The sequence below is a fragment of the Rana temporaria genome, chromosome 12 (assembly GCF_905171775.1).
Source record: "Rana temporaria chromosome 12, aRanTem1.1, whole genome shotgun sequence".
Taxonomy (NCBI): Eukaryota; Metazoa; Chordata; class Amphibia; order Anura; family Ranidae; genus Rana; species Rana temporaria.
In genome coordinates, this window is record NC_053500.1 from 19,188,063 (window position 1) to 19,203,569 (window position 15,507).

At 48.3% G+C, this 15,507-nt stretch overlaps 1 protein-coding gene across 2 annotated transcripts in view; it reads left to right on the plus strand.

Moving 5' to 3' along the window:
• Positions 1 to 15,507, plus strand: part of LAMA5 (laminin subunit alpha 5) — a 217,036-nt gene that overhangs the window by 67,813 nt on the left and 133,716 nt on the right. For both annotated transcript variants that reach the window (XM_040330485.1, XM_040330486.1), the window contains exon 3: positions 8,843 to 8,960. In XM_040330485.1, coding sequence (XP_040186419.1) covers positions 8,843 to 8,960 — 118 coding nt within the window. The remainder of the gene's footprint in view (positions 1 to 8,842; positions 8,961 to 15,507) is intronic.

Sequence of the window (15,507 nt, forward strand, 5' to 3'; positions counted from 1 at the left end):
GTCAATCAAATCCAATGACGCGGGCCAAGTCCTGGATTCGGCAGATATGGACGCCGAATACAGGACTCGGGCACGCACCAGCATGGTAATTCCCCTTGGCAGAGCGCTTCCCAGAGGGGGTTATCTGATGCGTGGAGGAGCCTAGAGAGCTGCGGGGGGACCCGGGGCCACACTGTGCAAAACGAGCTGCACAGTGGAGGTAAGTTTGACATGTTTGTTATTAAAAAATAAATAAAAACGAACCTATAGTGTCATTTTAAGACTCGATTAGCTGAGAGAAAAAGCGATCGTATTGGCCGCCATGAAGCCAGAGACGCAGGGTAAAGCCGCCGCCAGGGAGGAAAAGACGCAGGAAGGAGCCGGAGCTGCCAGAATCCTAGATGGGGTAATTGAGGGGCTGGTGGGGGGACGAGTGAGCGACGGGGGAAGGGGGTTCAAGGCGTGTAGTCTTGTTTGCTGCCCCCCCCAGAATATACAGCACCAGCCGCCACTGAAATCACCCTCCTTGGCCCAGGTTCAAGAAGCAATTGCGCCTGCGTAACCATAGGTTACGCAGCGCAATTGCTGACTTGCTCCGGCGTAACGAATGCTCCTGATTCAGGAACATCGTAACGCCGACTGCAGCCTAAAATCTGCGTGGCATGAGGCTCTTATGCCACGCAGATTTTAGGCTGCATTCTTGCGATGACCGCTAGGGGGCGCTCCCATTGTGCTCAGTGTATAGTATGCATACTAACACCGATTCACAATGTTGCGCGGGCCCTGCGTACGCAAGTTACGGAGTTTCCGTACGGCGTCTTTAGCGTAAGGCTGCCCCTTCTAATAGTAGGGGCAGCCAATGCTAAAGTATACCCGCCGTTCCCGCGTCGTGAAATTTGAATTTCACGTCGTTTGCGTAAGTGATTCGTGAATGGCGCTGGACGCCATTCACGTTCACTTGGAAGCAAATGACGTCCTTGCGACGTCATTTGCCGCAATGCACGTCGGGAAAGTTTCCCGACGGAGCATGCGCTCTTCGCTTGGTGCGGGAGCGCGCCTAATTTAAATGATTCCCGCCCCCTGCGGGATCATTTACATTAGGTGCCCTTACGCAGGGCAAGTTTAAAGAGCGCACACGCAATTTACGGAGCTACTGCTGATTCCGTGAATCGCGCGCAGCGCAGATAATTTGCGGGGGCGCAGGGCAAAAACGCTGCCCTGTGCCTCCGTAAAAAAGGGGCAAATCGTACCTGAATCTGGGCACTTATGTTCATTGAAGAAAGGTATGAGCTATGCATACATACATTGGTCTAAGCTGGACCTATGTAAATATGCAATAGAGATCATACCTGGAGATCAGCCTTAAAGGTTGCAGGTCAGCTGGATGCAGCAGGTGAATTGTCAGGCTGAAATGTAGTCCTTCGGAATATAGACTGCTTAGGTTAGTTTGTAGACATGGTTTTCATGATTGACCTTTAAAGCTCCGGAGAAAAGGTTCCCGTAGTCATGGGGTCAGTGGCGTCTGTTGGTCGTCTAATCCTGGCAGCAGATTTACACAGGATAGTCCTGAATTCTCCTTGTCTGGCTGCGCTCTCCTTTTATGGCCTCCTACATACAAACATAACATGGATCTCTGTATAGAGACTCTCCAGCGACTTTCCATAAATAGAGCTGACTTTTTTTCCTCCAGTTCTATGCTCCCCGCTATTAACTCCCCTGTGTCCTCACTGGCTATCTGCACACTTTCTGTAGGGAGCCGGGAGGGTTATAGCAACTCAAGCAATGAAAATATTTGTTTAGGTTTCTGTGCACTAAAATATCTCGAAAAGTTGTCGTCTAATCAGGTTATAGCTATCCAGAGCTTTATGGGAAACTAAGGAGTAACTCTGGTTCCACATAGAGGCACGGCGGCCATATATGACCATCTCTCTGTTTCCCACGGCTATTCTCTCTGGCTAATCATTGGGGTTGATTCAGGTAGGGGCGCGCAAAACTGCGGCGGCGTAACGTATGACATTTACGTTACGCGGCCGCAAGTTTTACGGGCAAGTGCTTGATTCACAAAGCACTTGCCTGTAAAGTTTCGGCGGCGTAGCTTAAAAGGGGCCGGCGTAAGCGCGCGTAATTCAAATGATCCCGTAGGGGGCGTGGATCATTTAAATTAGGCGCAAGGACGTCATTGGGTTCGACGAGAACGTAAATGGCGTCCAGCTCCATTCACTGACGACTTACGCAAACGACGTAAAATTTTCAAATCGCGACGCGGAAACGACGTCCGTACTTAACATTGGCTGCGCCTCCTAACAGCAGGAGCAGCCTTACGCCGAACACGACGTAAAAAAACGACCGCCGGCCGCACGTAGGTACGTTTGTAAATCGGCATAAGTATGCAATTTGCATACTCTACGCTGACAACTACAGGAGCGCCACCTAGCGGCCAGCGTCAGAATGCACCCTAAGATACGACGGTGTAAGAGACTTATGCCAGTCGTATCTTAGGCTACAGTTGGCGTATCTAGCTTTCTGAATACAGAAAGTAGATACGCCAGCGCAACTTAGAAATTACGCGGCGTATCTATGGATACGCCGGCGTAATTGCTCTCTAAATCTACCCCATTGTTAAGATAATGCGGAACCACTGAAGGGACAATTAAAAAATCCCTCTTTTTCTGCCTTTACGCTGAAGGTTTAACCCCCCCCCCCCTCCAATGTTTAGCCCCCATTTAGCCTTCACCCGGAGCCTTATCAAGCCAAGGGCATTTCTGGGGATACATTGGATGGTTTATCCCCCTGTTCTCCCTTCATTACTGTTTGCCAACAGATGGTGAGATTCTTCAACCTTTTATCTCTTTATACAACGAATACCCACCATATGCCTAGGAGGCTGGTTAGGTAAATACGTTGCACACGCTTTATTCTACCACTAGCGGTCGGACCAATGTTTTCTCTGGAAACTTGACTGATCCACTTCTATGCTCCTGATGAAGCGTCCTGTACGCGAAACATGTCGAGAGTAAAAGCAAGACTTACCTTTTCACATATTGATCTCAGCTTCAAGAACCAAAAAAACGTATACATACTTTCTGGTGCTATACGTCTCTATGTTATGAGTGTATCTGCATAAGTATAAGCCTTTTTATCTTGTGTTATATGCACTGAGATTATATGTTGTTAGTATACGGTTTTACGGAATTGTGTATACAATCTTCTTTATATGTGTTTTTTACCAATAAATATTTATATTTTTTTTACACTATTACCTGTACCGCAAAAAGTCCACTTAAGTGTAGATTTATAATGGGCTGGTGACCCTGAGCGGAGATTCTTTAAAATTCATACATTGATCAGAAAATAACTTGTAGACTACTACAGGGCAATTATATGGCTATCTGGTCCCCCATTCATACCTGCAAATGCAGAGTTTGGCAGAAGGAAGTCTTTCCGCAGATTCCTTTACTCCTCTACATTGCCAAGCTTCGAGCTCAAAATTGAAGAAAGCAGGCGGAAAAATGTCCAGCCGAACAGTGACTGCAACCAGTCAGATCACATCACTGTCCATGTATTATGAGAGCCACGGGAGCAGCACTATATGGATACAATAACCAGCCATGGAGATTCCTCCATCCTAAGGATACAATAACCAGCCATGGAGATTCCTCCATCCTAAGGATACAATAACCAGCCATGGAGATTCCTCCATCCTAAGGATACAATAACCAGCCATGGAGATTCCTCCATCCTGATTAGCATTGATGGGTGGAATTTATTGATTACGGAGATGAACAAGAGAAAACTAAACATCTATGGCTAGCCTTAGTTGTGTTTGCTCCCAAGGCTAAAGGTTCCCAGTCCACCCCTTCAGAGTTCTTATTATTGTTATTACAGAAGTTCAGAGCTGTCCTGTGTTCTCAGACAGCCCTCCTAGTTCTTAAAGCGGTGGTTCACCCTCCATAGCAACATTTTAGCATAAAATTAGGCATAGTAGCGCGAGCTACAGTATGCCTGTCTTGATTTTTTTAGCGCGGTACTCACAGTGCAATCGTACATTGAAGATTCCGACTCCCCGCGGGGAATGGGCGTTCCTATCCAGACGGAGGATGATTGACGGCCGGCTCTGGCATGTCACGCTCCCCAAAGACAGCCGGAGTAGGTCTCGGCTCTTCACGGCGCTATACGGCGCCTGCGCACAGACTATGCGCAGGCGCCGTGAAGAGCCAAGCCTATTTCGGCTATTTCCGGAGAAGCGTGACGTGCCAGAGCCGGCCGTCAATCATCCTCCGTCTGGGGAGTCGGTATCTTCAATGTACGATTGCACTGTCAGTACCGCGCTAAAAAAATCAAGACAGGCATACTGTAGCTCGCGCTACTATGCCTAATTTTATGCTAGAAGAAAACAATTTTTTTGTTGTTTATAGGGTGAACCCCTGCTTTAAAGAGGAGCTCCAGTGTGGGCAAAAAAAAATAAAAAATGAAAGTCCGCAGCTACAAATATTGGCAATGTCTCGGCAGGAGGGATTCCATTGTCAGCACTGTCTGTGTTGATGGGGGAACCATGGTTGCAGGAAAGAAATTTGCACCGTCTATGACCCGCCTTACATGCACTGCCATTGTCATCAATAGGCCTAATATATTCACTGGCACTTAAAAAAAACGGACAGTACGTCACTGTATCACATAGATGCCATCAGTAGGCAAAATAAGGTTCACTGACGCATAAAAAAAAAATGGACAGCACATGTCAACGCCATCACGCAGATGTGAACTAGTACCATGTAAAACAATGGCCAAACTGTGTTTATGTGTTGACATGTACTAAAACTCATAGGTGTGAGTAATGAGTCCTGGAAGAAGAATGCAAGTGAATGACTCACGAAGCAGTGGAGCCAGGAACAGGGCGACTGACCCGCAATCTGCACCTCTTAGGCTCCATTCACACCTAGGCGTTTTTACGCCTGTAGCGCGACGCGCACAAACGCCAGAGGGACGAAAAGTAATGAAAGGCAATGGGGATGGTTCACATCTGAACGCCTAAACGCCTGTAGCCTGTAGCCTGTAGCTCAAAAAAGTTCCGGACCCTTTTTTGTCGCTCCTAGCGCGCGATATGCGCGTATTTGAGCGTTTTTTTTTACATTGAAGTCAATGTAAAACGCCTGATACGCGCGTATTGCGCGTAAACACGCGCTTGTACAAGCGTTTTGACGCCTGTGTTGCTGAAATCCGGAAGAGGTATATTCACCCAGGAAGAGGAATAAAAAATTCCTAGGAGAGCAACAAGTGATGTCAGGGATGATCATTTTTCTTATTGGCTAATATGGAAAACGACAAAGTACAAAAACGTCGAACGCCACTGTGCGAAAACGCGCGCAAACGCGCATATACACGTGACAAAAACGTCGGTAAAAATCGCCTGTAAAAACGCCTGTACGCCCTACGCCTAGGTGTGAATGCAGCCTTAACAGCAGCTGTATTGCCTTACTCAAAGGGTTCACATTAAGTGATACTAAAGTTTCGTTTTTTTTTTTTTTTATAAAAATAACAAACATGTTATACTTACCTCCTCTGTGCAGTGGCTTTACACAGAGGTGCCCTGATCCTCCTCTTCTCAGGTCCCTCTTCAGCACTCCTGGCCCTTCCCTATTGAGTGCCCCCACAACAAGCAGCTTGCTATGGGGGGCACCTGAGCCGAGTTGCAGCAACCTGTGTCCCTTCAGACACAGAGCCCCGGCCCCACCCCCTCTCTCTCTTCATTGGCTCACTGACTTTGATTGGCAGCAACAGGAGCCAATGGCGCCACGCTGCTGTCTCAGCCAATGAGGAGGGAGAGTCCCAGACAGCCGAGTCTTAAAGCGGAGTTCCATCCAAAAGTGGAACTTCCACTCATCGGATCCCCCCCCCCCCCAGTGCCACAATTGGCACCTTTCGGGGGGAGGGGGGACAGGATACCTGTCAAAGACAGGCAGGGATGGACTGGCCATTGGGACTACAGGGAGTTTCCCGGTGGGCCGGCTTCAGTGACAGTGGACCGCCGCCCCCCTCCGCTCCTCTGTCTCTCCCTTTCCGCAGCGCTCCCCTGGGGGGAACAAAGAAGCAGGGGGAGGACCAGAGGAGCAGGGGGGATGACAGAGGAGCACGGGGGAGGGGACAGACAGCTGACTCAACAGCTATGGCCTGGGAGTTTCTCACTTCTGCCTAATCTTGTCCCATAAGGGGGAGCACCGAACTGATTATTTGCCCCGGGTGAAATGATGTCTAGCTTCCCCACTGGCACTGCCTACAAGAGTACCAGTACTAACCGTTCTACTCTAATAAAGTATAACGACTAGTGGCTAGTGAAGGGGGAGAGGGGGCTTGGGTGGCCGGGGGGGTATGGGAGTTGTCCGCCTGCCGTGGGAGAGACCTGTCAAAGTGGACCAGTCTGGATGAAGTCCAGGGCCAAATTTTTGTCCCAGTCCAACCCTGAAGACAGGTGTCCTTTGGCCCCTTTCACATGGGACGGATCCGTGATGATCCGGCCCGTGAACCTCCGCTTACTCAGTGGGGATCGCTCCGTTGATCCCCGCTGAGCCGCCGGATGAACACGGACCGTCTGTCCGTGTTCACCTGATCCGCAGACGGATGGAAAAATAGGGTTTTCCTCCGCCTGCAGAATTGGAGGATTGCGGAACCGGGTGAGATCGGGTGTCAGCGGATGAACCCGCAATCTCATAGGGGCCAATGTATGTTCCTTTTTCATCCTTACACGGATGGATGAAAAAGCGGACATATGTTCCGCCCGTGTGAAAGAGCCCTTTCCCACTTCTGGGTTCAATCAATAGATCGACTTCAAAACAACAGGCTTGCCCATAGATGGATTGCAATTCGGCTGGTTCCTGCTGAACCGGACAAATTTTGAACCGTCTATGGCCGGCCTTACTGTTAATTTTCTCTTTTATTCTTTATCACCATTTTTTATCCTGCATTTATTTGCTTTTTTATATTATGCAACTTTCCTGTTTTACTAGATGCTCTGGGTAGTCTGTGTACAGTCAGCCCTAAAATGTGCTGAACAAATGGCTTCTTGAATCACCCAGCTTAAAAATGCAGCTCATGGCCGCCTCCGGAGATAAAATATACCCACGGGAGACATTTTCTCTGATTATAGAAAACATTTTTTTTAAGCGCTAAGGTGGATTTCTAATTTATCACTGGCACTGCTTCATCCAGATGGTGGTGTACCTGCCAGCCTCCTGTAGTCAGCAGAGATGGCTGTCCCCTCCAGCTGTGTATCTATAGCAGATTGATGGATGGGAGAATGGAAATTTGGCCGCTTGTTTACAGGATAAGAAGTCCTCTTCAGCAGCAGCAGATTTTATTACCGCTCCGCTGCGGGGAAGCACGGACCGTGCATTAGAAGGGATTCTACAAAGCTGAGCCGCGTATCATTGCTTACTGTAAAGACAAATAGGTCCACACAGGTCACATCAGGCACACACAGTTCCACGTCCAACATAAAATAGCCATTATGAAGTTTATTATTAGACCACAGAAAACAAATGTCATTTGTTATATCGGGAACTGGGCAGATTATCCCGGCCTGTTACCAGGATCTGTCATTTTTCTTTCCTTTTACATCAGGTGTCCCCATCACAGCGCTCCCTTACATCTGGTGTCCCAATCACAGCGCCCCTTTACATTAGGTGTCCCCATCAGAGTCCCCCTTAACATAAAATAAGGGTCACGCTGATGGGCACGTTTTATATTAAGGGGCACTCTGATGGGCACATTTTATATTAAGGGGCACTCTGATGGGCACATTTTATATTAAGGGGCACTCTGATGGGCACAATAAAACATGCCCATTAACATAAAATGTGGCCATCAGCGTGCCCCTTAACATAAAATAAGGGTCACGGCGATGGGCACCTTTTATGTTAAGGGCCACTCTGTTAAGGGGCTTGCTGATGGGTATATTTTAAATGTGCACGCCTGATAGGCACATTTTATGTTAAGGGGCACTCTGATGGGCACAACAAAATGTGTCCATCAGTGTGCCCCTTAACAAAAAATGCCCATCAGTGTGCACATTAAAAATATACCCATCAGCATGCCCCTTAAAATAAAAAAAGGTGCCCATCAGCGTGACCTTTAACAAAATATGCCCAGCAGTGTGCACAATGCATGGTTTACATGTTACCCACATACCTTAAATTCAGGAGGGCACAAGTAACACACCGAAGGGCGGAAGCCTCAGAGCGTGCATGTGACACCACGTGACGCAGGAGCCAGGACTAGGTGTCCCGCAAGCAGTAAGGGGCGGGGCGCGCACATGAGCTCACGCCCCTACTCGCGGCCCACGAATGTGAGTCTTCTGTCAACACTGGTTGCTAGGGGAACGCTTCCCAACATTACTGGTGGCCTGGCGGTACGGGTAGAAGCTTCACTGGGGCCGCACTCGGACCGCGGGCCGCCATTTAGTGACGGCCGTTCTAGATGGATCCATGAATCATATGCACCCAGAGCGGAGGACATGTCAGGATCAATCTATCTTGAGAGCGGAAGAGATTTTTAATTAATTTCCACACATTGGTTGGGTTATTTAGGCAAATCAGATAACATTCACATGCATATCTTAAAATGTAAAAAAGGACAGAGAGGATTGTTGTGGCTGAAATTGCTCATATACACGACTTTTAACCTAATGCCAATTTGTACAGCCAGGACAGTAAAAGACAGTTGCCGGGGTTGACTATTGTTTTTTTCAATTTGGAAGTTGCTCTTGTTCTTTATTCACTGACCCCAACCCTTCTGTTGTGTGATAATTTCATCTATCGTAACATGAAATTGTAAATGTGATTTTATTAACAGTCTTCACTACTTCTTGCAGGTTTTCCATGTGGCATACGTCTGGATCAAGTTTGCCAACTCACCCCGACCAGATCTCTGGGTATTGGAACGCTCAACAGATTTTGGTGCCACGTACCAACCATGGCAATATTTTGCATGTAAGTTTTTTTTCTTTATTGTGTGTTTAATGTTATGATGGACAGTTTCACCTCTCAACCTTCCTGGCTCACCGTATTCTACCAATGTGTGGCATGATGACCATATTCTTTAGATCTTGACCTGAAACGGAACATGTCCTTTGCAAAGACAGGATGCACTATGCCAGCCATTATCTATGCAGCACACATACTCAGTTCAGCATTTAAAGTGGAGGTTCACCAATGACAATTTTTACCCTTAGATTGATGCTCATTTTGTCTAGGGGAATCGAGTGTTTTTTTTAAATCAAAGCTGTACTTACCGTTTTAGAGAGCGATCTCCGCCGCTTCCGGGTATGGGCTGCGGGACTGGGCGTTCCTATTTGATCGACAGTCTTCCGACAGGCTTCCGACGGTCGCATCCATCGCGTCACGATTTTCCGAAAGCAGTCGAACGTCGGTGCGCAGGCTCCGTATAGAGCCGCACCGACGTTCGGCTTCTTTCGGCTACTCGTGACGTAGTACAGCTTGTTAGACAGGGGAATAGAACAGAACACCTCCACGTCCCTTCATTTTATTGGCTTCTACAAGATTTCCTGTAGAGCATTTAATACATTGGCTCTTTTTTTCTCTCTTGTTTCCCTTTCGGCCCTGCCCTTACATCCTCCAGGAGAAGGGATGTTTCTTTTGTCAGGGTGGAGACACAAAACTGCTCTGACTGAGTGACAGTTGGGCTGTTATCACTTTCTGGAGATCGCTCGTTGTCATCCTGTTCGCTCTGCATCTCGTTCTCTGCTCCTATTCTTGGTTATATTTAACTGTGAGAAAGCACATTCAGAGACCACTAATTGAAATAAGATGTGAAGCTCCTTACCAAATCAATTTTCTTGCCAAGAAGTTTGACTTTGAGGACCCAAAATCCCACGATCCAAATCTAGCCACCCCTGAGCTGTCATGGAGATTTTTCAGCTTACATCTTGTTTTTTTTTCCCTTTCCCTTTTTTTTCCCTTTAAATTTCGGATAGAGTGGGCAAAAGTTAGAACCTCTCTTAGCCATTGAAGAGATTTTTCCTCGATGTGGGCTAGAGCTACTAGGAGGCCGGGGCCTGGCAGGCCACCTAAAGAAATGCATTCAGCCGTGCAGTAATGTGCACAGGTTGTGGTACCACCCAATGCAACTCATTTAAGTGTATGGGGCCACGCCACAATCTTCCTTCACCTGCGGTCAGGGCCGGCCTTTGGGGTGTGCGAGCTGTGCGGCCGCACAGGGCGCCGTGGGCAAAAGGGGCGCTGTGCGGCCATCACAGCTCGCAGAATGCGAGTAGCAGTCATTTACTCACATGATCATCACAGGAGTCCGACTCCTACGAATCACAGCAGCAGGCGCTGCCAGGTCCCCCTGCCCTGGGACAGGGTGAAGAGCAACGCATCGGCTGCGGCACCTGAAAAAAATGGCTGCTGCCGGCCCCGACAGGCACACTGCGCATGCGCCGCCGCTGCCCGGGAAAGCCCGAAAACGCTTGGCTATAAGCGGCGCCATTTTTAAATGCAAAGCCACACCGTCCACCGAAAGATAAGTCACACTAAGCCCCTGGCCCTGCATGCATCTACTTTTTCAGATAAAAAGAAAAAATATTTACTTTTTATAGCCAGCCAACACACAGAAGGGGAGGAGGATATAAGGGACTTAAAATAATAATAAAAAAAAAACCAAGTAAAATACAATTATTATTTGTTATAAATATTTTTTTCCTCTTTGTGTATGTTTAGGTGACCAGGGGGCGGGGGCGCAACAGGATTAGCTCGCACAGGGCGCCTGAACACCTAAGGCCGGCCCTGCCCGCAGGGCTTCAGCTTTTTTAGGGATTAAAACAGGTGGTGAGGTGGCTTCATATCGCCCCACTTTTCAAACGCCAGCACGGGCCGATATATGTGAAAATTATCCTGTGTAGTCTCTGAGATAGGAAATTAGCAAAAAAATATGTTTTCACCACTCAAATGAAAATGTAAAATATGCTTCTGCTGAAGATGTCTTGGGTCAGTTAAGCTGGCCAAAGATGGATTGAAATTTGATTGGTTCAGCTGGGACCGGACACATTTCCATTCATCTATAGCTGTTCCTGCACACAAAAGTCAATGGGGACTGTTAGAAAATTTTAATTCGAACAGCAGATGATCAATGTATTCTGACAGTGGAGGTGTCCCCGCTGTCAGAATACGATAGCAAGGTGGATGGAATATTCCTCCTTCCACCTGGCTTCTGTGGATGGGGGAATCCATTTGTTTTGTTTTATTCAATTAGCCGGATTGTAGGCAGGTTCCTATTAGGGGTGCTGATGTTGTAGATAGTTAGTGAGCTGCCCAGGTGGGGAAGGGTTAACATGGGTTCTACATTTTCCCGGGCTTTTTGAATTCTGCTCTCCACCCTGTTCTGCATATAAAAGCTGGGAAGGGCAAGCTCAGGAAGCAAAGGGACTGCATGGGAAAGGAGTGAGAAGTCTTGTCTGAGAAGATGTAACCTACAGCAAGCCCGCAGGGGGAATACAACCCACCAAGAACATTGCCAGTTATGGAGGAGTACCTGGGAAGACATGCCTGGGCAGCCTGAGGTTACTTAGGGTAAAACCGTATTTTTGTGTAAAGTTTTAGTAAAGTATTTTAATTGTTCTGAGCTTGGTCTAAAGTTATTCAAAAGCATGCATGAAGGTACATTGATTATTTAGAAAAAAAAAGGCCTGTAAATCACACACGGGGTTGAAGGAATGGTAATGGAAGGCCACTACAAGGGGTTACTTCAGCAGGAGTTGACAGAAGGAGAGTACAGGTAACTGTGGTCTGGTGGGAATGTAATAGCAGCCACACAGTGGAGAGTGGTACCAGACATGGGTGACAGGTTCTCCGGTAGCAAGGGAGAGAGAGAGACTTGTAAAGCGCAACACATGCGAACTGAATCGCCTCTGGGCGCTGTATCCATTTCATGGGTAAGGAACCCCTTGACCTCAGAAGAGATGTGTTTTAATCTTTCTCCTGAAGGCCAAGTGGTCCGACTCCAGTCGGATGGTGGTTGGTAGTGCATTCCATAGTCTGGGTCCCTGGACTGCAAATCTTCGATCTCCTTTGGACTTGTATCTGGCCTTGGGTATCTGGAGGAGGTTTTGATTGGTGGATCGCAGAATGCGATTGGGGTTATGGGCTTTTATTTTTTCGCATATATATTGGGGGGCGTTGCCTTGAATACACTTATGTATTAGGCAGAGTGCCTTGAAAGCGATTCTGTCTGTTACGGGCAACCAATGAAGGGATCTCAGTGAAGGTGAGATTGATTCCCAGGTTTTTTTCCCAGTCACTAGTCGAGCGGCCGTATTTTGAACGACTTGCAGACGAGTGATTTGGTATTTGGGGAGTCCTAGATAGAGGGCATTTGCGTAGTCGAGTCTGGAATTGATGATTGTTCCCACCACGACTGCAATGTCCTCTTTCGGGATAAAGGGCGTGAGTCTGCGTAGTAGGCGCATCAGATGGTGCGATCCGCTGACTACTGACCCTATTTGTGCATCCATTGTCATGTAGGTATCGAAAATGACTCCGAGACTTTTGACTTTGGTGCTAGGGGTGATAGTTTTACCCAGAATGGGTGGGGGAGACGGTGCACTGGCTCCCTCCCTAGTGGTCGGTTCCCCTAAAAGACCCCATGAACCTAGTGCCTTGGTACAGGAGAGCTGAAGGCGTTTATTATGTGGACACATGAACATAACCCTGCCTAGTCCTGGGCATTGGTGAGTGTGTACATAAGAAGAGGTGCCCCCCACGTGCAGGACGAATAGTCCCCGTCCACACACTGGCTAATAAAAAACAAACAAGGCATCAATGGGCAGCCTTACAAACAAGTAGTGTCTGGCATTGTTATTTTTGTAGATGCTCATGAACACCTAGGGGTACCTCTGCCCCATCGGATCCATTTTTAAACAGTGTGGGGAAATTTTTATCCTTGATTGTGCCTCCACTTGGGAGAATTTCCCTCACACTTTGTTGAGGGAATCACCTGTTGCCAAAATAGAAAATGAAGGCAAACCCTGAGGGATCTACATGTACAAGGTATTGACTACACACTCCTGGTAGTTCTTGGAAATTATGCTGTCATGAAAGAATACTGGGCCAGATTCACAAAAGAGATACGACGGCGTATCTCCTGATACGCCGTCGTATCTCTGTTTTAGGGCCGTTCTAACTATGCGACTGATTCATAGAATCAGTTACGCATAGCTAGCCCTAAGATCCGACAGGTGTAATTGAATTAAACCGTCGGATCCTAGGATGCAATACTTCGGCCGCCGCTGGGGGGAGTTTGCGTCGTAAACCAGCGTCGGGTATGCAAATTAGCAGTTACGGCGATCCACAAAGGTTTTTCCCGTAGTTACGTTGTCGCAAGTTTTAGATTCCCGTCGCAAAGATAGGGCTGCTATTAACATGGTGTAAAATTGCATTACTCCACCATGTTAACCACTTCCCGCCCGGCCTATGGCCGATTTACGTCCGGGAAGTGGTTATGAAATCCTGACAGGACGTTCTAGAACGTCCTGCAGGATTTCATGCCGCGCGCGCCCGTGGGGGCGCGCATCGCGGCGATCGGTGATGCGGGGTGTCAGTCTGACACCCTGCATCTCCGATCTCGGTAAAGAGCCTCCGGCGGAGACTCTTTACCACGTGATCAGCCGTGTCCAACCACGGCTGATCACGATGTAAACAGGAAGAGCCGCCGATGGCTCTTCCTCACTCGCGTCTGACAGACGCGAGTAGAGGATAGCCGATCTGCGGCTCTCCTGACAGGGGGGGTTAGCGCTGATTGTTTATCAGCGCAGCCCCCCCTCGGATCGCCACACTGGACCACCAGGGATGCCCACCCTGGAGCACCAGGGTGGGCAAAAAAAAAAAAAAAGTCAAAAAAAATAAATAAATAAACCATAAAGAAAAAAGATGCCAGTCAGTGCCCACAAATGGGCACTGACTGGCAACAATCAGTGCTGCCACCCCAGTGTCCATCAGCGCCACCCCAGTGTCCATCAGCGCCACCCCAGTGTCCATCAGCGCCACCCCAGTGTCCATCAGTGCCACCCCACAGTGCCCATCCATGCCCAGTGCCCACCTAGCAGTGCCCATCTGTGCCACCCATAAGTGCCCATCTGTGCCGCCCATGAGTGCCCATCTGTGCCGCCTATGAGTGCCCAGTGCCGCCCATGAGTGCCCATCAGTGCCGCCTATGTGTGCCCATCAGTGCCGCCTACGTGTGCCCATCAGTGCCGCCTACGTGTGCCCATCAGTGCCGCCTATGTGTGCCCATCAGTGCCGCCTATGTGTGCCCATCAGTGTCGCATACCAGCGCCGCCAATCAGTGCCACCTCATCTGTGCCCGTCAGTACTACCTCATCGATGTCCATCAGTGCCATCTCATCGGTGCCCATTAGTGCCGCCATATCAGTGCCCGTAATTGAAAGAGAAAACTTATTTACAAAAAAATTAACAGAAAAAAATAAAAACGTAATTTTTTTCCAAATTTTCAGCCTTTTTTTAGTTGTTGCGCAAAAAAAAAAAATCGCAGAGGTGATCAAATACCACCAAAAGAAAGCTCTATTTGTGGGGAAAAAAGGACGCCAATTTTGTTTGGGTACAGTGTAGCATGACCGCGCAATTGCCATTCAAAGTGCGACAGTGCTGAAAGCTGAAAATTGGCTTGGGCGGGAAGCTGCGTAAGTACCTGGTATGGAAGTGGTTAAAGTATGCCCATCTTTCCCACGTCGCTTTTGAATTTTTTTGTTTTCCCGGCGTAAGTACGTTACGCACGTCACGATTCTCAACACGTCGACGCATCGTAATTTCGCGCAAAGCACGTCGGGAAACTTGCGACCGGAGCATGCGCAGTATGTCCGGTGCGGGAGCGCGTCTAATTTAAATGGTACCCGCCCCATTTGAATTGGGCCGCCTTGCGCCGGACGTGTTTACGATACACCGCCGCAAGTTTCCAGGTAAGTGCTTTGTGGATCGGGCACTAACACTGAAAACTTGCGGCGGTAAACGGGTTACGTTACGCTGCGCCGCAGGTACGAGAATCTGGCCCACTGTATATAAGAAAAACATCATACAGGTAGTGCATAGGAAAAAATATAACACTAGAACACTTATTGTTATTAAAAGCTCCATGGCTGCAATTTTGACCAGTGTCTATAGCAGTGGTTCTCAACCTGGGGGTCGGGACCCCCTTGGGGGTCAAATGATGATTTGCAAGGGGTCACCGAATCCTGGGCTGTTCCTGGAGCCCGCAGCCATGCATTCAGTTCACGGCTGGGGGGCAGAGACTAGAGGTCAGCTGACGTGAGGAATGTGAAGTGGAAGAGGCTGGAGGAGACCCTATCTCCTGATTTCGGCATAGTTACTCACCGTTACACTACCTGTGATTATAGTTGCCATTAAAAGTCCCCACTACAGTTCTCAGATCAGCAGATGACCTTGATCAAGAGCACCTAAGTTGACTGATCAGAACTCCCCCCAGCATTGCCACTGATCCTATTACCCC